General features: G+C 36.9%; 1 protein-coding gene across 1 annotated transcript in view; it reads right to left on the bottom strand.

Annotated features, from left to right (window-relative positions):
• Nucleotides 1–27,058, bottom strand: part of LOC128982442 (uncharacterized) — a 111,678-nt gene that overhangs the window by 40,929 nt on the left and 43,691 nt on the right. Inside the window, exon 6 of the mRNA XM_054401432.1 lies at nt 22,065–22,243. Coding sequence (XP_054257407.1) covers nt 22,065–22,243 — 179 coding nt within the window. The remainder of the gene's footprint in view (nt 1–22,064; nt 22,244–27,058) is intronic.

Raw genomic sequence — 27,058 nt, 5'->3', positions numbered from 1 at the left:
CCAGTATCACTGAAACATTAAAAAGAAATATATTATTTTATATGTATATTTATATGTATTTAGGATATGTTTACACTATTTCTCATACTTGTAATTATCAAATCATTGGAATAATATTTTGTTGAACAAATTTAAATATTAGCCTTAGCCCACGATTACTAGAAAAATACCGGTATGGATCATAAATATAAACAAAGTGACGTTTTTGGCCCGAAATAAACATTATTTAACATTGCTTAAATGGAACTGCCAAAACATATGTTCAATGCTATTAGTATAGGATTCGGGCCAACAACGTCCATTTGTTTATGTTTATGATCCATACCGGTATTTTTCTAGTAATCGTGCCTTAGCCTATATTTAAAACCAATTATGTATTTAACCAATGGTGTGTTGCCAAGACGTGCCAGTACATTAGCCGTGGTCCGTGACACTGTACATCACGGACTTTACGTCGATACGGTACAGCATTCGATGCAAATGGGTTAACTTACATAATTCTTCTTTTTTTTTGCTATCGTGGTAATCTGCAGTGTGGTTAAACCACTTGTGGATAATCACTGATCAGGAGTCTACTATATCTGTAGGAACAGCTTTGATCCTATATACGTTGTTGATTACCCCTTCAGGTTGACAGACCCACTAGCACTTTGGGTGTGCTAAATCCAGTGTGTACTGCTCAGAGTAATATGTATTTCTCAGTTCAAAATTTAATCTATTGGGTAATTTTAGACATTAAAAAGAATCACTAGTATAAGGTTTCTGCAATAAAATGTTTCTTTTGTAAAAACTTTATGAGACATGTTGATAATTATTGTGACCTCTTTATTTATAAATATTTTAACTGAGCTAGTATGCGTATTAAAATTTAATTAATATGAATTTCTAACAAAACACATTATTTTCTGTTTCTTTTCAAAATAAAACACCTGCCCCGTAGCAAAATTTGTTTAAAAATGAATCGGTAATCGGTCCCAAGTCCAAATTAAATCACTTGTTTCACGCTTGAAGGGAAACCCCTGCCAGTATGAGCTATATTACTGGCTGTGAATATTAGACAATACTTTACTACATTTGCAGGGAGTCCACATTATGTAGAGGTTTTTGAAATATTTTGAAGTAAAAATATTAATAAATAATATAGATAATCATAAAAATCATTGATTTCAATGAAAGCTTAAATAATAGTTAGTTGTATATGGCATTAGCCTTTGTTTTACTAATATTTTCACCACACTATGATGTTTCTAGCTGTTTTACATACGTTAACTTAATTCGTGGTTGAAAGTTACTTTTTGCTGGCCATGCCAGCTGTCTTCATCATTTTGGGGACCAAGCAGGTTTTTACATCCCTAGGGCCGCAAAATCAACTGTTCGCTTATTTACTTAAAACAATAATCCTACTAATATTATAAATGAGAAAGTTTGGATGTATGGATGTAGGCTATGTATGTTTGTGACAAGTAACTACAAAAAATACTGGTCGGATTGGGCTAAAATTTGGTGTGATGATAGCTCACAATCCCGATTAAGATATAGACGCAATCTTATCTCAAAAGTCCTTTCGGGATCCGCCCCAGTGACTCTGGAGTTTCCCATGTTAACCTTATGAGTATTCATATTTAAAAGGAATAAAAGCATTTTGTCAGCGATTTAAGTTGGTTCTATGATATTAAATAGCATTAAGTTATAAGGTTTACCAACAGGGTGCAGTACTATTAAATTTAATATAAAACTTCATTATAGAATATTTTATTTTTTATTTATATCAATGGATACTAAAGTGCAGACAAATTTTGTTTCTAAAAGGGTTAAATAATGTGTAACTTTTTTATACAACAAATGTAAAGATCAAAATGTTTCTATTTTGTGTCCTCTTCCCGTTGCAAAGCACGGGTACAGCAGCTAGTCCATATATAAATCCCATAGTACCCATGAACTTTTGAGAAAACTACAAGTCACACCCCCATAAACCATATAGGTACTTAAAATGTTCGTCCTAACGAGAAACCTTGCGCAAAACTATCCATTATTTCATAAATTGCCCTTTAAGGTCGTAATTTCTTTCTAAAGGGAACTTTCCATACACCTAATATTAAAAATACCCCAGCTGTAGGCTACTTATTTGTTTGTTATTCTTTTAATTGATTACCTTATTTAAAATCTAATCAGTTAAATTGGCTCATCGGAAGAAAATCAAAACTTAGTCTAGAAAATAAATTATTACTGTATAAAGCCATAGACAAATAGAATAAATATAGATTGTCAAAGAAAGGTTCCGGCGCCCACCGCCAGGGTTTGCCGTGTAGTTACGGCGCACACCGCTGCAGGCGGGGAGCGCAGGAGCCGTATGCGACCAGCAGACGCTGCAGCGGTGTGCACAGTAACTACACAGCAAACCTAGCGGTGGACGCCAAAATTTCTGCTAACCGCAGCACAGCTGACGGTCTATATTTATTCTATATGTCTATGATAAAACTATATTGAAACCTATATGGACATATGGAGTGCAACTATGGGGCTCGGCGAGTACTTCTAATATATAAATTATCCAAAGATACCAATCGACAACGCTGAGGAAGATAACAAATGCACCTTGGTATGTCACCAATAGAACACTACATCAAGACCTTAAGATGCCTACAGTTAAGGACGAAATCATGACCTTACGTGAACGATATATTACAAAAATTGGAATCTCATCAAAATCATTTAGCATTAAACTTATTAAGCAACGAGGATACAATTTACAGACTTAAGAGGCCATCAATTCTGGACCTGCCCTTCAGATTTTTGTAAAGTGTTTTATCGAAAAATTTGTTGTTGACAGTGCTTAACAGCTATTTTTAATGCTCAAAAGTTAATTTGTTGTATTACATAGCATTTACTTATTGTTCAATCTATACTATTATATAATAATCTAATGGTGTCTGTCTGTATGTGTGTTAATAATAGGTGCAAAAACTACTGAACCAACTAGGATTAAATTTTACAAAAAAATAACTACCATACCAATTACCATTATAGGACTATTCACATTTCGATACTGACCGTAGGCTTTGTCGCTTTGGCTTTAAAAGTTCTGAGATGAGGATTTTAAAAGTAAATATTGATTGGTCTCCATGGCTGCGATTAGAACACTAATAATGTTTGCTTACATTTGCTTTGACATTTCAATGTAAACAAGAAGAACTGCTAAATTGTATATTTCACAATTTCAAACAGCTGATACCAAGAGGTTAAATATAATATTTTCCATAACTATGAGGTAGGTTTGTTTTAATCTAACGTTTTATCATGGATTATTTATTCTAAAACTGTCAATGATTATAAAAATAAGATTCTATAACCGTTGCTTTATCAACTCCGGCTCTGCTTTGGATTTTTTTAAAGCGTCAAAGTTATGAAAATAATGTTATTGATATGTTTTCATGGAAACAGTGTGAAATTACAATGTATAGATGTTTTGTATGAATTTGGAGGATATTTTAAATAAATTTGAACTGCTTAACATGTGTTAGATTAACTTAACATAACTTGCATATCACATTGTTTTTTATATGTATATTTAGGTAAATTTACTTATTGTGTTTTGCTAAACCTATGCTTAAATTAGATTAAAGAATATCATCAATAACTAAATTGTACATCATTGATTTTTGTGTTCTAAAATCTGTTGTATATGTGTAACTATGTTTAATTATCAAATGGTAATACAAAGTACTCTTATTTTATCTTAACATAGCTTTCAGTTCACATTTACTTTATTTGATAAATTTATTATTTGTGTTTTGCCACACCACTGATTAAATTAAACCAAGGAAAATATCATAAAACTAAGCAGTTCACAGTGTTCTTTTGTTTCTAAAATCAATAAAATATCTGTTACTATGTTTACTTAATGGTAAGTGTAAAGTGTGAAAATTTTAAGGCAACGGACGATGGAACTGATTAAAAGAACTGGTTTGTACATTATGTTCGCTGATATTTCTGTAGAGTAGAATCAGAGATGCAATGAAACATATACTGGATTTGCTATTACATTTTTTAGTCCTCGATGCTTTGATAATCATATTAGTTCTGTCTGCTGTCTTTAATGCTAAATTATTTGTTAACAATTTTTATAGTATTATATAGTTTCTTTAATATTTCAAAAGACTGTATTGATAAGGCACAACATATCTAAAGTTTATAACAGGTGACTTAGTTTTGCTAATGATTTATTGTGAGTGAAGAAACTGAAGATGGAAGGATTTGTAATCTATATATATAAAAGGCAAAGCCCTCACTGACTGACTGACTCCATCACTAATTCTCCCACTTCCCACTTACATAGGAGGCTGAAATTTGGTACACTGATTCTTTAGGCATTAAATAGGAAAACTAAGTGGTTTTTATTCTGATCGGACTCTCGGGCTCCACCCCAGTGGCTCTGGAGTTTCCCATGTTAACCTTATGAGTACTCATATTTAAATGGAATTAATGAATCTTAACAGCTGTTTCAATTCAACAAGTTGGTTATGTTCTATGATGTTCAATAGCATTAAAGTTACAAGGATTACCAACAGAGTGCAGCACTATTATTTTTTTTAAATATTTGACAACAGCTAATTTGAAACCAAAAGGTGAGTGAGCGTAGCGAACGAACTTCAACCCGGAGGCGAGGTAGCGTAGCGAGCGAGCTAACCTGAAGGCAAGTGAGCGCAGCGAACGAGCTTCAACCGTAAAGGTGAGTGAGCGTAGCAAACTAATTTCAACCAGGACGTGTGAGCGCAGCGAACGAGCTCCAACCTAAAGGTGAGTGAGCGTAGCGAACGAACTTCAACCAGGACGTGATCGAGCCATGCAAACGAGCTCACATATGAAGTTAAACGGGGCAAAGCCCGCGGGTACAGCTAGTTTAATATGAAGAAGAGTGAAACTTAAAAAAATATCCATTTAAATTTAATAATTTGTATTTTTGCAACTTCAAAATTGAAATTTAAAATGTCAATTATAAATAAAAAGATATGTAACTAAGGGAGATGAAGGTAAATCGTATGTGTAAGTTTTATTCAAGATTTGGTCAGTTTTTCTCATATCAGCCTACACAAGATTTAAAATTAATCAAAACCAAAATGGTGGTATCCACTACTTACCAGATTTAAAAGTCTTAACTTAAACGTTTCTATTAAGGCCATAAAAGTTGAATTTTGTTTCTAAACGCGTTGGCGGATGTGTAACTATTATATGCAACAGATGTAAAGATTAAAATGTTTCTATTTTGTGTCCTCTTCCTGTTGCAAAGCACGGGTACAACAGCTAGTATATTATAGAACAGATTGTAAAGTAAACAAATAAAAAAAAAATGTACTAAGGTGTGATTATTTGTTCGTATTACTGTATTCTGTTTTGTTTATTCCAGCGTAATTAACTTAACCAATCAATGATTTTATTAATACTTAGGAAGTCAAACGGGGTGAAGCCCGTGGGTAACAGCTAGTGTATATTAAATACACAAGCTGTATCCATAGCATTGCAATAGACTTGTTTTTTTGTCACCGCTGCCTAGCAACAGTTTTGCTAATTCCTCAAATTATTTCTTCATATAACCTTACAGTTGTAATTGTGTTGACTGTTAGTGTACATTATTATTGTGGTGAATAAAGGTGATGGGGTATATTGTGGTGAATAAAGGTGATAGGGTATATTGTAGTGAAAAATAGTGTTCGTGTGCCATAGACCGAAATGGTTATGAAGCTCTCGATCATTTTAACTTCGAGACAAAGTCTCGAACTTAAAAACTATCTCGAGCCGGCAAAACCTCATTTTTGACCATAGGTAAGAAATAATTACATTTTAATACCTGCACTATGCAATCCAGTATGATTGCAATAAAACTATAACCATAAGCAGACTCTCAAAATTAGTCATGTTCGTCTGTAAAAGTACTAACTCTCTTCAGTTCGATGATATGCAATAGGCTTCATGAATAGAACAGGTCTCTTGAAGGGACTAAAACATTCTCATTGACATGTGACATGTGTACATTATTGATTATCTCTGGTACTAAAGAGCACATAGATCTTCAAACAAAGGATAAGTAGGCTAGTACTTGCAGAAAACAGTTTATTTTTTTTCTACAGTTACCTGACAAAGCGGGCTTTGTTGCACTGATTATAGCACGCAAGTATAGCTAATTGCTGCATTTACTTACTTTTACTTACACTCATTTTACTTTGCCGCACTCCTGTATTCCAACCAAACAACACAAAATAGTGTGCTTTTATTAGGCACAATTAAAGTATATGTATGGACGCTTGAAAATAAGTTGGCAACACTTAAAGTTACTACGACTACGATCAGCTGTTGCAGCGTTTCCCAGCATTTGACTATTGATATTACGACTTAAACTGTTGTTTCGTGTTAAAATTCTATTTTCGTTCTAAAACATGTTGTTAAGTGTTTGAAAGACTAATTATTTATATGGTTTATAGTAATTTTAAGAAAAATATAATGTGTGGTAAAGTGAGCGGAATTAAAGTGCCTTTGCTGCACTTGAGAAAAAAGCTTTAACATTGTTATGTCCAGCATTAAAATACACAAATGTTGTGTCCTTTCTGTATACAGTACTGTCAATTAATTTGTAACTGGAGAAATCAGTCAATAGGCAACATGACAAATAATGTCTCAGGGTGCAGAATCAAACCCTCAAACTTCAAGATTTTATCCTAACAAATATCTAACGACCCTATCAGGAAAGTGCTCTACCTTTATATCATGTTATCCATGTTAAACTCACAGTGGAGTATAATTTAAGACTAAGATGGACTTAACATAAGAACAAACAGATGGGTGCGGTTTTGAACATTCAAAAAGTCTGATATCCAGTCATTTTGTTCAACTATGATGTTTATCATTCAATTTAGACATGATCACTATGCTGAATATTTTATAGGTACTGATGAATATGAGTGGATAATAGTAAAATAGGTTCCTTGTGTAGCTTTGATTTTAGGGTTGTTTTTTTTTCAACCTCCGATCGCTCCGTGCAGACGCTACGCGGGAGGCAGAAGGCGGGCATGCGCCGTAGGCGATTGCGCAACTCTTCCACTACACCTGTCGCCATTGTTGACATTGGCGCGTCAGTTGGCGTTGTGCTACAGCAGACTAACAACAACTAAACATGGCTGCCACCATTGATGCTCCCGCCAAGTGTGAATTGCGAAGTGTTATTCGTTTTCTACAGGCCATAGTGATGCAGAAACCCATCGGAGAATGAGTTGTGTGTATGGGAAAACTTTATGAGTGATGGTGTTGTGCGTGAATGGTGTCGAAAGTTTAAAGACGGCCGTAAATGATGTGCACGATGAAGGGGGACAAGGACGCAAATCTGTCATTTCAGATGACCTGGTTCAACGTGTTGACAGAATGGTGAAAGGAAACCGCAGATTCACCATTACTGCTTTGTCTTTGGAATTTCCCGATGTTTCAAGGTCTGTTTTGTACTCTATTGTTACTGAACGGTTAGGCTACAGAAAACTTTGTGCACGTTATGTCCCAAAAATGTTGACGGATGGACACAAAACTCGACGAATGGCGTCAGCTTTGGAGTTCCTTGAGCGTTGCTGTTCAGTAAAAGGCCAGCTGACCATATGAGCATATTAAAATAATCCCCACATGTCAACAACAATACAATAATAAAATTTTGAAAATGTAAACATTCTGGTTCAAAAAGTGCAATTTTTCTCTCTCGTAATATCGTTTCTTTGTGTAACATCATTCATTTCTCTCTCCTTTTATTTTGACTTGTTTCATTTACCTTTTCCTTTTGTGTGCATTTAATAAACCCTTTTTAATTTGACTCTAAATTCTGTGTACTGTGAGAACATTTGGACATTCATGAAACATATCTTCTCAACTAGAGACAACATTCGACCAGATCTTCTTTCAAGACCTTAATAACGTCAAAGTGGTAACATAACTATAGTTCAGTGTTAAAAATTCAACCAAAAGTCCATAATTATTTTCTGTTGTCAAAATTAAATTAATAACCCATATACAGTCCACTTTATTATTTCTACAATAACCTTTTGATTACGCTACATCTTTGGTCCGTTCGCGTCGGATTGTTGATTAACCAATTGATTGAACTAATTATGTGGACTTTTGGTGAAGATTTAAAGACGGACATAACCTCATAAACTCTCAATATTGTCGTTCACGTATATTTTGTACTCCCCCTCTACCTCTATCTCTCTCACTCTCTCGATCACATTAGCCTAATAGGCCTACTCCAATGATTGAAAGACTCTGTGACATTATAGTCATTTTGTAAACATTATACCAATCCTTCAGTGTTTATATTTTTTGTTGATTGGTTCCGAGTTAAGGCCCACAAACTGTTTAATTGAACTAGCCTAATTCATTTTGTTTTATGTAACGAAGTGAAATAACTTTTGTGTCTTGTGTATTTTGACTGTATTTGTGTTCAATGATGGCTCCTGTTAACCTAGGCCTGATTAAGGTTTCTACTTATAAAAGACTAACTAAACAATTCAAAGTTAGACTTGAAAAAATTCAAGAAAATATAAATTTTATTAATGAAAGTGCTAAAGCAAACAACCTATCCTCTGTGCAAATAAAATCACTTCATAACTATTTAGATGAAATCAGGAAAAAGCGAGACGACTTTGAACTAAATTTCAGGCGCGTTTTAGAACATTGTTCTGACGAAGAACTCGATGACATTATTCTAAATGATGATGAAAACACTGTCGATGAATTATGTATCCATCATTGTAGTACTATAGAGTCACTAATCCCTGTTGACGAACCTCAATCTCCCCCTCAAGAAATGGTGAATAATTCCAACTGTAATGCTTTCATGCAACCTGTCCGCCTACCGCAAATTGACTTGAAAACCTTCTCGGGAAACTCAGCCGAGTGGATTAATTTCATCAATCTTTTTGATAACGCTGTACACCTCAACACATCTCTGTCTCCAGTATCAAAATTTCAATACCTACTAAGCTGTCTAACTGAAGAACCTCTAAATTTAATTAAAAACTTAAACATCAGTGCATCTAACTACGAAATCGCATACAATTTGTTGCGCGATCGATACCACAATCACAGACGCTTAACTGCTTTACATTTAAATGCCATATTGGATCTTCCCATTGCCACATCTGAAAATACAGAATCAATACCTACGTGAATTTCTAAATCATTTTCTAGAACGTACACAATCACTTATTGCTTTAAAAAAAACATCACTACAAATGACAATCCTTTGCTGTCAGCTCATTTGCTCCGTAGACTTGATAGAAATTTACAGCAAAAACTTGAACATTACCGCTCATTTAAATCATGTGAAACTCATTCGTTACCATCTGTGGACGAAATCATTAAATTTCTCAATGAAGAATGCTCAAACAGTGACGATGCCAACCTACACTCTTCAACTTTTTGTCACAAGGCTAATTCAAAGTCTGCCCTCACATCTAGTAAAAATTACTCCAAACCAAGCACCCGCTATACTGCACTTGTAAGCTCAGATGATCACTCCACTACTGTAAAGACAATTCCATCATGCTTTGCCTGTCAGCAAACCGATCACAAAATCTACATGTGTAAGGTTTTTGCTAAGAAATCTCCAAACGAGCGTAACAAACTTGTAAAGGAGCAAAATAAATGTATTTCATGTCTTGGCAATCACACACTCAAAGATTGTCGCTCAACAGGCACATGTCTTAAATGTAAACAAAAACACCACACCTTGTTACATTTCGAAAATGTTGTTGTGATAGAAAATATTCCCAGCTGTTGTTGGACATTGTTATTTATTTGTTTATGTTGAATGTTTGTAATCATTATTTCATTCTCTAGATTTAACTCTTACTTATGAATTCCATTACTTGAATTGTGTTAAATAAAGCCTACTCATTAAAGGCAAACAATCTTTATTCTTCAAAAATTTATTTAACACAATATCTGCAATCATGGAAAAACATTTTGCTCCAGCAAAACTTTCAATAGATCCAAACTCTTCAACAGCAGCAATGGAATGGAATCACTGGCTCAGGACATTTACAAATTTTATTGAAGTGACAGAAGCAAATGAATCTGAGAAATTGAAACTTCTAATCAACTATGTGGTGCCTTCAGTATATACTTATATCAGTGAATGTTTGAATTTTAAAGATGCAATTGGTAATCTTCAAAATCTATATTGTAAGCCAGTGAACGAAGTATTTGCTCGCCATAAGTTGATCTACTCGTCAGCAACAACCAGGAGAATCAGTTGACCAATATCTAGAAGCTTTAAAGATACTCAGCAAAGACTGCAATTTTAAAGCTACTTCTGCAGAAGAAAATAGAGATGACTGCATTAGAGATGCATTTGTAAATGGTCTGATTGCTCCACACATTCGCCAGAGACTGCTAGAGAACTTTAAGCTGCCTCTTCAAAATGCTTATGAACAGGCCCGTTGTTTGGAAAGTGCACAACAACAAGCCCTCCTATATCAACCCAGCTCAAATCTCAATTCAGTTTTAAAACAAGAAAACTCAATCGTTCAAGACGATGATACAAATAATCCAACCATAGCCGCTACTTCTGGGAGTAATAATAGATGTTTCTTCTGTGGATTCAATAGACATCCAAGAAATGACTGTCCCGCAAGAAATTCTTACTGTAAAGGTTGTGGTAAAAAGGGTCACTTTGTTAAGGTATGTAAGTCTTCCTCTCAAATAAATAAATCAAGTTTTGGTCAAAACTCAAAAATTAAACATACAACTTCATCTGTCATAAGCCACATAAGTTGTTCTTCAAGTTATCCCCTAGGTCTTTCAAAAGCTATTGTCCCAGTTAATGTAAATGGTAAAGCAGCTCAAGCCCTAATTGACACTGGTAGTACCACTAGTTTCCTGAGTAGTGACTTAGTAAATCAGCTGAAAATAAAAACCTATCCTTCTAAAATCAGTCAAGTATCAATGGCGGCTTCTGAGTTAACTTCTAAAACTAAAGGTGAATGCAAAGTTAATTTGAAGATTCTTGGTAACTCATACAATAATGTGATTTTGTGCATTTTACCCAACCTCTGTTGTGATTTGATAATAGGTCATGATTTACTCAGTCACCATTCTAAATTAGAACTCACATTAGGCGGACCCGAATCTCCTCTTGCTATAGTATCTGTAGCTGCTGCAAATGTACCACAACCTTCACTATTTGAGCATATTTCACATGATTGTCACCCTATTTCTGTGAAATCTCGCCGTCATACAGTAACAGATTATCAGTTTATTTCAGAAGAAATTTGCTCACTATTGCATGAAGGGGTAATAGAACCAAGTATATCTCCATGGAGAGCTCAAGCTTTTGTTACCAGCCCCGAAAACCATAAGAAGCGTATGGTAATAGACTACTCTAACACTATAAACAGATTTACAAGTCTCGATGCTTATCCAATCCCAAATCTTGAAGAAATTGTCTATAAAGTTGCTAACTATGAAGTGTTTAGTGCCATTGATTTAAAAAGCGCTTACCATCAAATACCGATCAAGGCTGAAGATAAGCCTTTTACAGCTTTTGAAGCATGTGGTCAGCTGTATCAATTTACCAGAATTCCTTTTGGGGTGACAAATGGAGTTGCTGCATTCCAGAGAGTTATTGATGGCATAATCAAGGCAGAAAAACTTAATGACACATTTGCTTATTTAGATGACATAACAGTATGTGGTAAAACACAAGAGGAGCATGATAGGAACCTAAACAGGCTGATGAACGCTGCTAGCAAGTATAACTTGACTATTAATGAAAATAAATGTTCTTTTTAAATGAAATCTATTAGTCTCCTTGGATATACAATAAGCGACAAAACCATTAAGCCAGATTCTGATCGGCTTTTACCTCTAAAGAATTTCCCCTTGCCCACAAACGCATCATCCCTAAGAAGGGCAGTAGGAATGTTTTCCCATTTCTCAAGATATGTCCCACGATTTTCTGAAAAGATTAAAGTTCTGACAACCAGCTCTTTCCCTTTATCCGCAAGGGCTATAAAGGCATTTAATGAACTGAAACAAGAGATTGAAAATGCCTCAATGAGTCCCATAAATCCTGATCTACCCTTCACTGTTGAGACTGATGCATCTGACACTGTAATAGCAGCAACACTGACCCAGGAAGGAAAACCTGTAGCCTTTTTCTCAAGAGGTCTGTCTCATAGTGAACTAAAGCACAGTTCGGTTGAAAAGGAAGCATATGCAATCGTGGAGTCAGTACGAAAATGGAGACACTATTTGCTAGGCAGACATTTCAAACTAATAACAGACCAGAAGTCTGTCTCTTTCATGTTCAACTCTAAGATATCGGGGAAAATTAAGAATGACAAAATCATGAGGTGGAGACTAGAACTATCAAGCTATAGTTATGATATTGTTTATATACCTGGTAAACTGAATGTAGCTGCTGACTCTCTATCATGAGTGTGCTCGATGAGCGACAAAATGAACAGACTTCATCAATATCATGAAAGAATGTGTCATCCTGGTGAAACTCGTATGTATCATTGGATCAGAAGCAAAAATTTACCATACTCCCTTGATGAGGTAAGAAGAATGACTGCTTCCTGTAAGATATGTTCTGAAGTAAAACCAAGATTCTTCAAACATGATGGAAAATTAATAAAAGCAACATCACCATTTGAACGTCTTAGCCTGGATTTTAAGGGTCCACTTCCCTCTTCTACAAGAAATCGGTATATGCTAACAATCATTGATGAGTACTCACGATTTCCATTTGCGTACCCCTGTCCTGATATGTCCTCTTCGACTGTTATTTGCAAACTGAAACAGTTATTTTCATTGTTCGGTACTCCTAGCTACATTCACTCCGATCAGGGATCTTCTTTTCTTTCAAAAGAACTAAAGGAGTTTCTCGCTTTAAACGACATTGCTTCTAGTCGGACTACTGCTTACAACCCTCAGTGTAATGGCCAGGTTGAGAGATATAATGGTATAATCTGGAGAACAGTAGAACTTGCCCTTAAGAACTATCAACTTGACGTGACAAAGAGGGAATTAGTTCTGGATGAAGCTCTTCACTCTATCCGATCCTTGCTTTGTACTACCACGAATTGTACGCCACATGAACGAATGTTTGGACATCCCAGAAGATCACAAAATGGTGTTTCCACACCAAACTGGTTGATGACTCCTGGAAAAGTGTTGATCAGACGTCCTATCAGAAACTCTAAGTATGAACCAATAGTGCAAGAGGTGACATTGCTGGAAGGAAACTCTGATTACGCTCATGTACGATTGCCAGATGGGCGTGAGACAACAGTGTCTACACGCAACTTAGCTCCTTGTGGAAAACAAGCTGAGAGAACAGATTTTGATGATGAATCAACACCGGAGAACCACACAATGGAACTTAATAGCGATGTAAACTTAGTAGACGAGACCCAGGATGTGTCTCATCCCGATGCAGAGGTGATAGAAGAATCTGCAACTCAAGAGCCTCTACAAACCTTAAGGACTGATGAAACACAATCACAGAGACGAAGCTCAAGACAGAAGAAACTACCTTCTCACCTTAAAGACTTTAAATTATATTAGCGGGGAAGAATGTGATAGAAAATATTCCCAGCTGTTGTTGGACATTGTTATTTATTTGTTTATGTTGAATGTTTGTAATCATTATTTCATTCTCTAGATTTAACTCTTACTTATGAATTCCATTACTTGAATTGTGTTAAATAAAGCCTACTCATTAAAGGCAAACAATCTTTATTCTTCAACAGTTGTAAAGTCGGTGCAGCCTCCTCCTGTAGCCAAACCCTCAAAACCTTCAACTGCTACACCTTCTGTAGTCGCTTCTGCTCAACCAGAAATGTTGCTCTCGATTTCTCAGCCTGCAACTACGGTACTTCTAGGCACCGCTCTCATTAAAATTACCGCTACTAATGGAATCTCTCATGTCTTTCGATGTCTGCTCGACAGTGGAAGTCAACTCAACTTCATGACAGAGAGGGCAGCACAGCTATTAAACGTCTCTCGTCACCGCTCTACTCACACAATCGTGGGAATCTCTGCATCGCAATCCTCGACAAAGGGACATGCACTCCTAGAACTATCCACACTAGGCAGTGAAGTAATTGCTTCAAATCAACCTTTCCATATTCTAGATAGAATTTCCGCTCCTTTGCCTCGTACTCAACTCTCTTTTGAGGTTTATGAACTGGTAAAACCTTTTGTCCTCGCAGATCCGATTTTTCATATTCCTCAGAATATTGACATTCTCATAGGAGGTGCTTTGTTTCCAGAACTTCTTACTCATCAATCCTACCCATTGGGCTCAAACTTTCCATTCGTTATTGGAACCCGATTGGGATTTGTGTTAATGGGCAATGCACCAACTTTGTCTAACTCTTCTCCCACCTCATGCCATTCATCTCTACTCTCCACTACGGACGAGCTACATAATACTCTACTTCGCTTTTGGCAACAAGAAGAGGTACCGCAGTGCAATCTTATCTCTGAAGACGATCGCATCGCTGAAGATCACTTCAAATCAACTCACTCCCACTCTCCAGATGGAACATATGTGGTTCGACTCCCTTTCAAGGACCAACATCAACCACTGGGCACTTCAAAATCTGCTGCTGAACATAGACTTCACTCAATCGAACGAAAGTTTGAATCCAACTCTAATTTCAAGGAATTGTATACACAGTTTATGACTGAATATGAAAATCTCGGACACATGGTCAAAGCATCCCCTTCCGATCTTTCGCAACCACACTACTATCTGCCTCATCACGGTGTACTGAAGGAAACCAGTAGTACAACCAAACTTCGTACAGTTTTTGATGGTAGTTGCAAAACCAGTACCGGTGTCGCACTAAATGATATTCTTTTAACCGGTCGCAAACTTCAAATTGACATTTGTGACATTTTGTTGAATTTTCGTTCACATAATTATGTGTTCAGTTGCGATATAAGGAAAATGTATCGTTGCATTCAAGTTCATCCTGACGACCAGAAGTATCAGTTAATTCTATGGCGTGATCCAAAGACTCAAGAAATCTCCACATACAAATTAACGACAGTTACATACGGTCTAAGCAGTTCACCTTTCCATGCCATCAGAACGTTACATCAACTTGCTGACGACGAAGAAGGGTCGTTCCCAGCAGCAGCCAAAGTTTTACGGGATCATACGTATGTGGATGACGTCATCTGTGGAGCTCATACACTCAACGAAGCTAAGCAACTACGAGATCAGCTGATTGAACTTCTTGCACGTGGTGGTTGAGCTAAGAAAATGGACATCCAATTGCCCAGAAATGCTCCAAGATTTGCCTCAAGATCATCTAGAAACACCAGTCTTTTTGGAAGCCACTAATCACCCTCATTTTGCCATTCTTGGACTACATTGGTCACCCATTTCAGATTGTTTCACTTACAACTTAAGTCTCCCTGATGGTCCTCCTACAAAACGATCAGTGCTGAGCATTATAGCACGCATTTTTGACCCTACCGGTTTTTTGTCACCCGTGACCATGTGGGCAAAAACCCTCATGCAAATACTCTGGTCAAAGGGTATCCAATGGGATGACACTCTTCCAAATGAACTCACCGAAAAATGGCACATTTTCGTTGATGAAACCTCTCTACTTTCAAGTATTAAGATCCCTCGCTCGTTCCATTTCAATACCACATGTTTCTTACAACTCCATGGATTTTCAGATGCCTCCGAAGTAGGATACTCAGCAGTCTTATACTTCCGCTGTGAGTTTTCAACTGGAGAAATCATCACTCGTCAGATCTCGCAAAAGCACGTGTAGCTCCTTTGAAACGTGTTACTCTACCCCGCTTGGAACTATGTGGTGCACACTTCACAACCTACTGTTGTACAATTTTCAAAGAAAAGATTGACCTTTCTCAAACTACATTGTGGTATGATTCATCAGTAACCCTCACTTGGTTACACACCCCATCATATCGACTAAAAACGTATGTTGCCAACTAACAGAGTTGCTCAAGTCCAAGAATTGATCCCCTCTCACTCCTGGCGCTACGTTCCCTCAACGGACAACCCCTGATTGTGCGTCACGTGGTTTGCTTCCCGCTCAACTCATTGATCATCCTCTATGGTGGAATGGCCCTCCATGGTTAACTCTTTCAAATGATCATTGGCCAACTAATCGTTTCGCTCCCATCAACTTGCAAGACACTCAAGAATGTAAAACAACTCCTCTAAATGTCCTAGTATCAACCCAACCTCCAGAATGGGATCTTCTCTCCAAGTACTCATCGTGGTCCAAACTACTTAGAACCTTCTGGTGGAAACCACAAGCTATGTCTTGCGGTTTATCCACAATACACGTAGCTCTGACCGAAGACATGGGCATCTCACCGTCTCTGAACTTAAGAACTCAGAGCGTACCATCATCAAGTGTGTACAAGCTACATGTTTTACGAATGAATTGACTCTACTTCACAAAAACAAACCCAGTACCTCTAATCTTCAACGTTAAAACCCTTTTCTGGATGCTTCCGGCATAATTTGTGTGGGAGGCCGGCTTAAGAAGCTATCGCTGAAATTCAACGTCAAACACCCAATAGTACTTCCAAAGAAGCACCATATCGTTGATCTTCTCATAGACTTTGTCCACACTACTCACTTACATTCCGGACCACCACTGACCCAAGCAATCCTTTGCCAAAACTATTGGATTCTTTCGGCTTGTCGAGTCATACGGACACGTATTCATAAATGTGTAAAATGTTTCAAAGTGAAACCAAAGAACATCACTCTACTCATGGGAGATCTTCCTACCGCAAGAGTAACTCCAGCTCGACCATTCACTACCAGTGACGTTGACTATTGTGGCCCTTTTGACATGAAAGTTGTCAATCTCCGCGGAATGCGTCATATCAAAACCTACATCTGTGTTTTTATTTGTTTTGTGACAAAGGCAGTGCACTTAGAAGTTGTAGAAGATTTAACAACTGAGGGATTCATCGCGGCACTCACACGATTCATCTCCCGAAGAGGATTCTGTAAAGATATCTATTCCGACTGTGGCACGAACTTCGTAGGCGCTGATTCTGCACTGCGTCGAACAATCAAAAACACCCTGCGCACCAAAGAATCTGAAGAACACCTATTGCATTTCACTTCATCCAGGAAAATAAATTTTCACTTCAATCCTCCTGCTTCGCCCCATCAAGGTGGTCTTTGGGAAGCAGCAGTGAAAAGTGTCAAATACCATCTGCGCCGTGTCATGGGTGACAACATTCTTACTCTCCTAGAATTCATGACTCTGACTACACAAATAGAGGCAATCCTCAATTCCCGTCCTTTGACACCATTATCTAACGACCCTAATGACTGTTCAGCACTCACTCCAGGACATTTCCTCATAGGATCTCCGCTGGCATCAATTCCAGAAGAAGACCATGCTGATATTCCACTAACTCGGCTCAAAAGATGGCATCTAGTACAAGCTCTCCACCAAAGGATTTGGAAGCGCTGGCAACTAGAGTACCTTCATACACTCCAGCAACGATCCAAATGGACAAAACAGAAAACATAAAAGTTGGAGATCTAGTCTTGATTCACTCTTCATCGCCTCCTTTGTCCTGGCCCTTAGCCTGTGTCACACAGTTGCATCCTGGCACAGATGGACAAGTCAGGGTTGTTGATCTGAAGACTCAACACGGTTACCTTACTAGACCAGTTGTTAAAGTGTTCCCTCTCCCTCAAAACTAAGCCATAAAACTTAAAGACCTGTAAATAGTTGTAAAAATATCCAAAATATTCTTCAGTGCTCCGTTTTTGCACAATTTGGTGTTCATTGTTATAAAACTATCGTTTTATGGAGGCCGGTATGTTCAGTAAAAGGCCAGCTGACCATATGACCATATTAAAATAATCCCCACATGTCAACAACAATACAATAATAAAATTTTGAAAATGTAAACATTCTGGTTCAAAAAGTGAAATTTTTCTCTCTCGTAATATCGTTTCTTTGTGTAACATCATTCATTTCTCTCTCCTTTTATTTTGACTTGTTTCATTTACCTTTTCCTTTTGTGTGCATTTAATAAACCCTTTTTAATTTGACTCTAAATTCTGTGTACTGTGAGAACATTTGGACATTCATGAAACATATCTTCTCAACTAGAGACAACAACCAAAAGTCCATAATTATTTTCTGTTGTCAAAATTAAATTAATAACCCATATACAGTCCACTTTATTATTTCTACAATAACCTTTTGATTACGCTACAGTTACCATGATGACGGAGACGACTTTTTTAGCTCAATCGTGACTGGGGATGAAACTTGGATTCAGTACGACACACCGGAAACAAAACGACAATCACAACAATGGATGCATTAAAATTCACCAAACAAACCAAAGAAATTCAAACAAACCTTTAATTACAGAAAGGCCATGGCTACTGTGTTTTGGGACCAAAAAGGTGTGTTGCTTGTGGAATTCATGGAACCTGGAACCACAATCACTGCAGCTGTTTATTGTGAAACTTTACGACGTTTGCATAGAGCCATTCAGAACCAACGAAGAGGAATGCTGACTTCTGGAGTTGTTTTGATCCATGACAATGCCCGTCCACACACTGCTGGAGCAACTCAACAGCTTCTCGACCAATTTGGATGGGACATTTTCGATCATCCGCCATACAGTCCTGACCTTGCACCCAGCGACTTTCACCTTTTTCCTAATCTGAAGACGTGGCTTGGTGGGAAGCGTTTTCAAAACAATGCGGAGCTCCAAACCAACGTCAAAAACTACCTAAATGCGGTGGCGGCAACCTTCTATGAGGAGGGCATACAAAAGCTTGTCCACAGATACGACAAATGTCTGAATCTCTATGGCGATTATGTCGAAAAGTAGCCGTAAGTACCTTTATTTTGTTAATAAATGTATTATTTTATATGGACTTGTCTTTTATTTATAGCCAATCGGAGGTTGAAAAAAAACAGCCCTCGTATACGTTTTGAACTGCTTAAACTTTACTTGAATTAATAATAGACACACTATATACAGTTTTAATGGACTACTCGATTCCCATTCGTAGGACGGGCCAAACAGCTTGTTTTCATAAATAGTAAAATGGTGTTTGCAATCTAACTGACGTCAGCATCTGAGGGGAATAGCCCACCTATGTATTTTCCTTCCACCACAAACTATACAGTATAGTATTATTTTACAAATAATAGTATTACCATGTAATTTTTAACTTTGAAAAAAGCTGAGAGTTTGAATAGTTGTATTAAAAAACCTCATCCTGCCTTTATCACATTTAGGCCCTACTGCCAGAAACAGCTGGTAAGGAACGTTTTTATAACTAAAATCATAGACAAATAGAACAAATATAGACCGTCAGCTGTGCTGCGGTTAGCAGAAGTTTTGGCGTCCACCGCTAGGTTTGCCGTGTAGTTACGGCGCACACCGCTGCAGCGTCTGCTGGTCGCATACGGCTCCTGCGCTCCCACCCTGCAGCAGTGTGCGCCGTAACTACACGGCAAACCCTAGTGGTGGGCGCCGGAACCTTCCTTTGACAGTCTATATTTATTCTATTTGTCTATGCTAAAATACACATTCACTACTGGTACCGGATCTCACAACACCAAATTTACTAAAGTGTATCAGGTGGTAGGGAAGTTTTAATGGTATTGCCATTCATGGTTCAAAACTATAGTTAAATACCCCCGCCTCAGCAAACCTGCAGGCTAACCGAATTTCCATTTGCCTGATTTGACTTTCACTAAAATATCTTTTTTAAATAGGACTGTGGATTAAATTAATTACATTTATTAATTAATTTAACAATTAATTTATTATATTAATTTAATAAATTAAATTAATCTGGTGATTAATTCCCTATTCAAATAACATTAGACTTAACAAGTAGGCCTACATAGGTTTGCTGCTACAAGGATGGTAATATAGTAGTTTACGCAACGATTGCGTAAAGTTAGTGTTAACGACGCGAGTAGAAAATTTAAGGTACGAGCCTTGGCGAGTGCCTTAAAAACTTCTACGAGTGTCGTTAACACTATTTACGCGAGTTGCGTACACTATTTTACCTACGACGGTGTTTTAATTACTAAAAATCACTAGGCCTACTCATAAATTCTAAGAGAGGTTATGTTTTTGTTTATAACCTCTAATTGCCACTGACATTGATGCAACGAAACGTTGTATCAATTACTAATTGCACCAATCAACAATTAAATTGGCCTGAACAGCTGATTAGTTGAATTTTGAATCATTACAATTTTGCTTCTCCTCTCTCAATCCTTGAACCTCATTGGTCCGTTACCCGTGTTGTTATGAGTAAAACTATGCTGTTATGAATGTAAACAATGCTGTTATGAGATACTTTTCAATTCTAAGAACTGTACTGAAACGGCTACTTTAAAAAACGGTCGTAGGTAAAAATGTTTTTATATTTTAAGTGAAAGGATAATAGCTAGGTATAAAATAAATAGATTTGCCAAATTTTGTAAAAATAATATACCCAAAAACAAGCAAATTGCAGCAATTAATTTACTCTCCAGAAGATATAATTTTGAGTTTAGGTAACAGTATTAGGAGTTTTCTCTACAACCAATAGGCTAGGCATGCAACAGCGCTTCAATGTGCTAAATAATTTTTCAAGCTCTACAAAACGGTTTAGAAAGAAGTTTTAAAAAGTTATATTTTAAGGGCCAAAATGAGAAAATTCTATTTTTACCCATATTTTTCCCATGGTCCGATCATGCAGGTTTGCAAACTCACTAGAATAAAAGTAGGTTCACAAGTTTGTACCAAATTTAATCAAAATCTGATGGACTTTGCTCGAGTTATCAGACACAAACACAAACGCACATATGAATTTGAACAGATCATGCTTTTGGCCTCTGGGGACATCAAAAGGAGAAAGTCAATCGGTCCCGAGTCTAGGTCTTACCATAAGAACTGCGGTAATAGCTTATGCCCTGTACAGTAGAACCTCTTCAATCCAAACCCCTGTAATCCAAACGTCCACTAATCCGAATGCCTCATTGCTATAGTCTATAGACAGTACAGTAGTTCTTTTATTGTATACTGTATTTATTGATATACGCACCATAATTGTTTCTATACTGTTCATTCACTCTGTTTACAACCGTATTAAATAAACATTGTATTTTACTTAAGCAATTATAAAGCAATTATTATAAAGCATTTTTCACTTTTTCAGTAACAATTATGCTCCATTTTAGCCATGTTTTAGCTATTGTTACCTATGGAAAAACAACAAATGTTCTGTAATCCGACCTATTCAATAGTCTGAACTACCCCCGGTACCTATTAGTTTCGATTAAAGAGGTTCTACTGTATAGGACTTTGCCAAAGTTACATTGTAATCAAACAAAACGTTTATAACAAAGTTTGAGTATTTTACAGGTTGAAGAACAGTAGTGGGAGATGCGTCCAATGAAAGGTTTTTCTCCAGAATTGGGCAAACTTAACACATCGCTAAAAATAAGTATCATAACAATTCCAATACACTTCTTTACCTCACGTACACAGTTACAGGTACTGTTAACTGCCAGTGGTTGCTAGTATTGTATGGATTAGGCATACTCAACAGATTGGTACAAGGACGGTTTTAGAAATGTCAGATTTTGCGAATATTTATACTGGTATTAAAGTAGCTACGTTATCTTGATACAGAGCTTAAATTAAGATAGCATTTGTTGTGTCTTTTTTTGTTGCTACATATGAGCAATGTATGCCATATTTTTTACTTTTACCATAGGAGTTTATCGTTTATGTTATTTCAATATTACTATTCTAATTTGGACACAATCTTTCAGGTTGCTACTTAAATGATTTTCTCCCTTTTTTATTTCCAACTGTTGTTATATTTCAAAAACATTTGTATTCCTTGTAGGTATGGCTACCAAACAACCAGATTAATTATAAAAACCATATGTATTTAGGTATAAAATTATCTGTTTCGTAAAACACAATTTCTTTAACTGCCTTAATATTTTTATATTATTTACTCTAAGTAGATGCCTCTTTGCTGCAGCTTGTTGTTGATCCAGGAGACAAAGTATGGCACATTGACATAGACCCCAGGAGTGCCAGTGCCACATTCGATGCCCCACGCCACAATACCAGCCTGTACGTACACCTGGGGGTCACTCTTGCTGGGGCATGCTAGCGGACCGCCTCCGTCACCCTGCAAATTCATTGGATAGGTAACCTCAAACACTGTTATTACCTTAATGATTTGTACAGGGAGCGGCAGAAATATCTGACGGTTTTCAAGCGAGTACAGTCCGGCAGCCAAGTGGAGGAGGGTGGTGGGGAGCGGCTCATTCTCAAGGCCAAGTGACCCCATTTCAGTCGCCATAGAGCAGTGGACCGGTATACATCGCGCGTTTGTCGTTGAGGCGTATTTTAAAAATGGCGATTCTGTTGTTGATACGCAACGTAAGTTTCGTAGGCATTTTAATGTGGCTCGTGGGGAACCTATCCCATCCCGAAACACCATCAAATTGTGGGTGGATACCTTTAGATCCACAGGATCAACTGCAAAACGTAGGCCTACAGGCCGTCCAAGGTCAGTGAGGACGCCGGAGAACATGGAGCGAGTGCTACAAACTGTGCTAACGAGCCCGCATCGCCCGGCGCGTGGACAAGCTGCTGCTCATGGCATGTCTGAGCTCTCTATTCGACAAATTTTGCACTCAGACCTTCACTTTCACCCATATAAAATAGCAATCGTCCAAAAACTTCAGCAAAATTCGTCATGAGCCAAGCCATGAGCAGCAGCTTGTCCACGCGCCGGGCGATGCGGGCTCGTTAGCACAGTTTGTAGCACTCGCTCCACGTTCTCCGGCGTCCTCACTGACCTTGGACGGCCTGTAGGCCTACGTTTTGCAGTTGATCCTGTGGATCTAAAGGTATCCACCCACAATTTGATGGTGTTTCGGGATGGGATAGGTTCCCCACGAGCCACATTAAAATGCCTACGAAACTTACGTTGCGTATCAACAACAGAATCGCCATTTTTAAAATACGCCTCAACGACAAACGCGCGATGTATACCGGTCCACTGCTCTATGGCGACTGAAATGGGGTCACTTGGCCTTGAGAATGAGCCGCTCCCCACCACCCTCCTCCACTTGGCTGCCGGACTGTACTCGCTTGAAAACCGTCAGATATTTCTGCCGCTCCCTGTATTTGGTATATTGTGCAGTTTTTAAACAAAACAAATATTACTAAACTGTAATATTTTTATTTGTGTATTTTAAATAAATTGTTCATCACACATAAAAATATGATTTTTTCTTCAAAACTTCAAATGTAAACCTACTAATAATTTTGCACTAGGCTATTTCTTATAGGTCTACTACTAGCCCCGAAAGTGACACATTTTGGGGAAAGATAGTGGTTTTCTAGCGAGCCGAAATCTACCCCTAAAATAGAACTTTTGTGATGCATAATGAACAATACTTTTCTTCAATCATGCAAATAATCACACACAAAGCTACCTACTTGGTTTTGATTAATAAAATAATCTAACACACCCAACGCTATTCCATTATCTAGTAATCCTCTGTCAAACTTCCATATAGTTTACAATTTATTTAAAAGTCAGCTGCCAGATATGTTCTGTAATAAAATAATACATACACCAGCACTCCTTTTGAACTGAACGGAAACTTGATTTTTTTGGGAAAGGAAAAAGTTTGTTTGGGACAGTAAATATAATGAAAGCAAAATCATAATGTTTTGGTAGAATGGAAAACAATGATTTCCTTAAAACTCAGCTGTATGGATATATGAGCTATTTTCATATACACAAAAGTGCGTAAAGTGACTCTTTTCGACCTGAGCTCAAGTTTCACGACCGAGGCGAAGCCGGGGGTTGAAAAGAACTTTTCGCCTGTGTGATGAACTAAATTTGCAACATCATTTAACAAACTAAAGCCTAGTCCACACATGCAGACTTAGTCGGCTCGGACGGCGGATAGTCGACAGACAGTCGGCCGATCATCTGCCGACAGTCTGTCTACACAGATTTGCATACAAGTTTCCGATGTGTTTTGCGTCCACACTAGCCAGCCAGTGTTTCTGTGTTTGTTGGTATGGCAACCGAGGAGGACGTAATTATATCCCGTGTTCATATTTCTGAACCATGGGGCATAGGATGAAAATCTAATTAATTTCAAAATATCATTACAAAACGAGTCCTGGTTTGAAGTTTTTAATGCAAACTGTGAACAAAAATACAAAACATTTTATAAAATTTTCAAATCACATTTTATCACAGCATTTCCAAAACAAGTAATAAAGAAACAAACTAACAGTAAAGAGTGGTATACTTATTCATTAAAGGAGGAATTCAACGAAATCGTGGAATCATCAAAATTAGCTAGATTAATAAAAGACAAAAACTTGTCTAACCTCTGTAAAACAAAAATGAAGACTTTTAAAAAATCGGCAAACAAAACTAAAAGATTACACTACGATGAAAAAATAAATAACTCGGGTAATGTTATAAAAACAACCTGGAAAATTATAAATAAAGAAGTAGGTAACAAAGAAAATAACTTAGTGAATGACATGACCATTGCGTACAATGGAACAACTATTGCAGATCCCAGGGCAATATCTAATGTACTAAATGACTACTTTCTAAGTTTATCTGGAAAGAATGGTTCTGTAAACTGTAATAAGTTGTTAGATAATCACCAGCCAGTACTAGCAAATTGTGTCAAATCTAAAACATTATTTCGATGTGAACCTGTTTCATGTGAGGAAGTAGAAAAACTGATAAACTCTTTAAGTAACAAACCTTCACGTGGGCATGACGAAATTCCCGTTAAAGTAATAAAATATACAAAACAAGAACTAGTTCCAATTTTTACTCATTTAATTAATTCATCTTTTATATCCGGTCATTTTCCAAAATTATTAAAAGTTGCTAAGGTTGTGCCTATTTTCAAAAAGGGGGACCCTCAGTGCGTAGAAAACTATCGACCAATATCACTTTTGCCAGTTATTTCAAAATTATTTGAAAAGGCAATGAAAATTAGGCTAGTGTCTTTTATAGAAAATAACAACCTTCTATTTAGTGGCCAACATGGTTTTCGCTCAGGCAGATCAACAATTACAGCTGCTTCAAGTTTTTTTGAAAGTATAATAAATTCAATTGATAGCCACGAAAATGTTATAGGAATATCAGTGGACCTTACGAAGGCTTTTGATAGGGTATGTCACCAAACTCTAATACTCAAACTAAAAGATATGGGAGTAAGAGGTCACATTTTGGCGTGGTTCAAATCATATTTATCGGATAGAAAGCAATACGTGAAATCATCCTACTAATATTATAAATGAGAAAGTTTGGATGTATGGATGTATGGATGGATGTATGGATGTATGTTTGTGACAAGTGAACGCAAAAAATACTGGTCGGATTGGGCTGAAATTTGGCATGATGATAGCTCACATTCCCGATTAACATATAGGCATATTCTTATTTCAAAAATCCTTTCGGGCTCCGCCCCAGTGGCTCTGGAGTTTCCCATGTTAACCTTATGAGAAATGGAATTATTGAATCTTAACAGCTGTTTCAATTAAACAAGTTGGTTTTGTTCTATGATGTTCAATATCATTAAAGTTACAAGGATTACCAACAGGGTGCAGCACTATTATTTCTTTTACATTTATGACAACAGCTAATTTGCAACCAAAAGGTGAGTGAGCGTAGCGAACGAACTCCAACCTGGAGGCGAGTTAGCGTAGCGAACGAGCTAACCTGAAGGCAAGTGAGCGCAGCGAACGAGCTCCAACCTAAAGGTGAGTGAGCGTAGCGAACGAGCTCCAACCTAAAGGTGAGTGAGCGTAGCGAACAAACTTCAACCAGGACGTGATTGAGCCATGCGAACGAGATAATCTTGAAAATTAAGAAGTTAAACGGGGCAAAGCCCGCGGGTTACAGCTAGTGTCTAATAAAAATAATTGGCTGGTAAAAAACAGATCAGAAATAAAACTTAATCACTTTGGTGTCCCTCAGGGTTCAATACTAGGCCCTGTTTTATTCCTTTGCTACATTGATAAGATTCCAAATGTACTGTCGTGTGTACCTTGTGGAAATATGTGTTTATATGCTGATGACATTAACTTAAAAATCACAGGAAAAACAGTAGAACACATCGAAATAGATACCTTTATAGAACTTGCAAATATTAAAAATTACTTACTATCCAACAATCTCAAAATAAACAAAAGTAAAACTAATTTTATATCATTTTCAACTAAGCAATGTAAAAACAAAATAGAACCGTTGATTATTTTGTATCCCAATGAAATCAAACAAGTTGAAAAAATAGATTTTTTAGGTTTAAAAGTTGATAAACATCTATCCTGGCAGGACCACGTCGATCATGTTTGCTCAAAGATAAATTCAGGGATATTTGCTTTGAAAAAGATGTCATATCTATGTAATATCAATACTTTGAAAACAATATATCATTCTCTTGTCCATAGCCACATTTCATACGGTATATCTTTATATGGAGCTACAACTAAGAAAAATCTTAATCGAATCTTAAAATTACAGCAAAGGGCATTAAGAACAATGATGGGACAAAAAAATGATGAATGTGTTAAAAATCATTTCAAAAATTTTTAAATATTAACTGTGTTTGCCCAATACATTTTTGAAACTGCTCTCATAGCAAAAGAAAGTATATCAGATAACGCACAATTATGCTACAATACAAGAGGAAAAGCCCTAAGAGAAAATAGTCGCAACCATCTTTTATTTTCAAATAAAAAGCCCACCTGTGCCGGAAGAAGATTTTTACGGTTTCTTCCAAATAATTTAAAACCCATTGGCAACTCAATCAAATTTTAAAACAAATTAAAAAATTATCTCATAGAAATCGCTCCTTACTCCATTAAAGAGGTGTTTCCCCAATTAACCTGATTTTATTGGTAGTTTCTTAGTATTATATAAATTGTAATTTTAGCTTATAAC

Source organism: Macrosteles quadrilineatus, unplaced genomic scaffold (assembly GCF_028750875.1).
Source record: "Macrosteles quadrilineatus isolate MER2022 unplaced genomic scaffold, UCM_ALF_1.0 Scaffold_1__1_contigs__length_201487025, whole genome shotgun sequence".
NCBI lineage: Eukaryota > Metazoa > Arthropoda > Insecta > Hemiptera > Cicadellidae > Macrosteles > Macrosteles quadrilineatus.
This window is presented reverse-complemented; position numbering and strand designations above follow the sequence as displayed.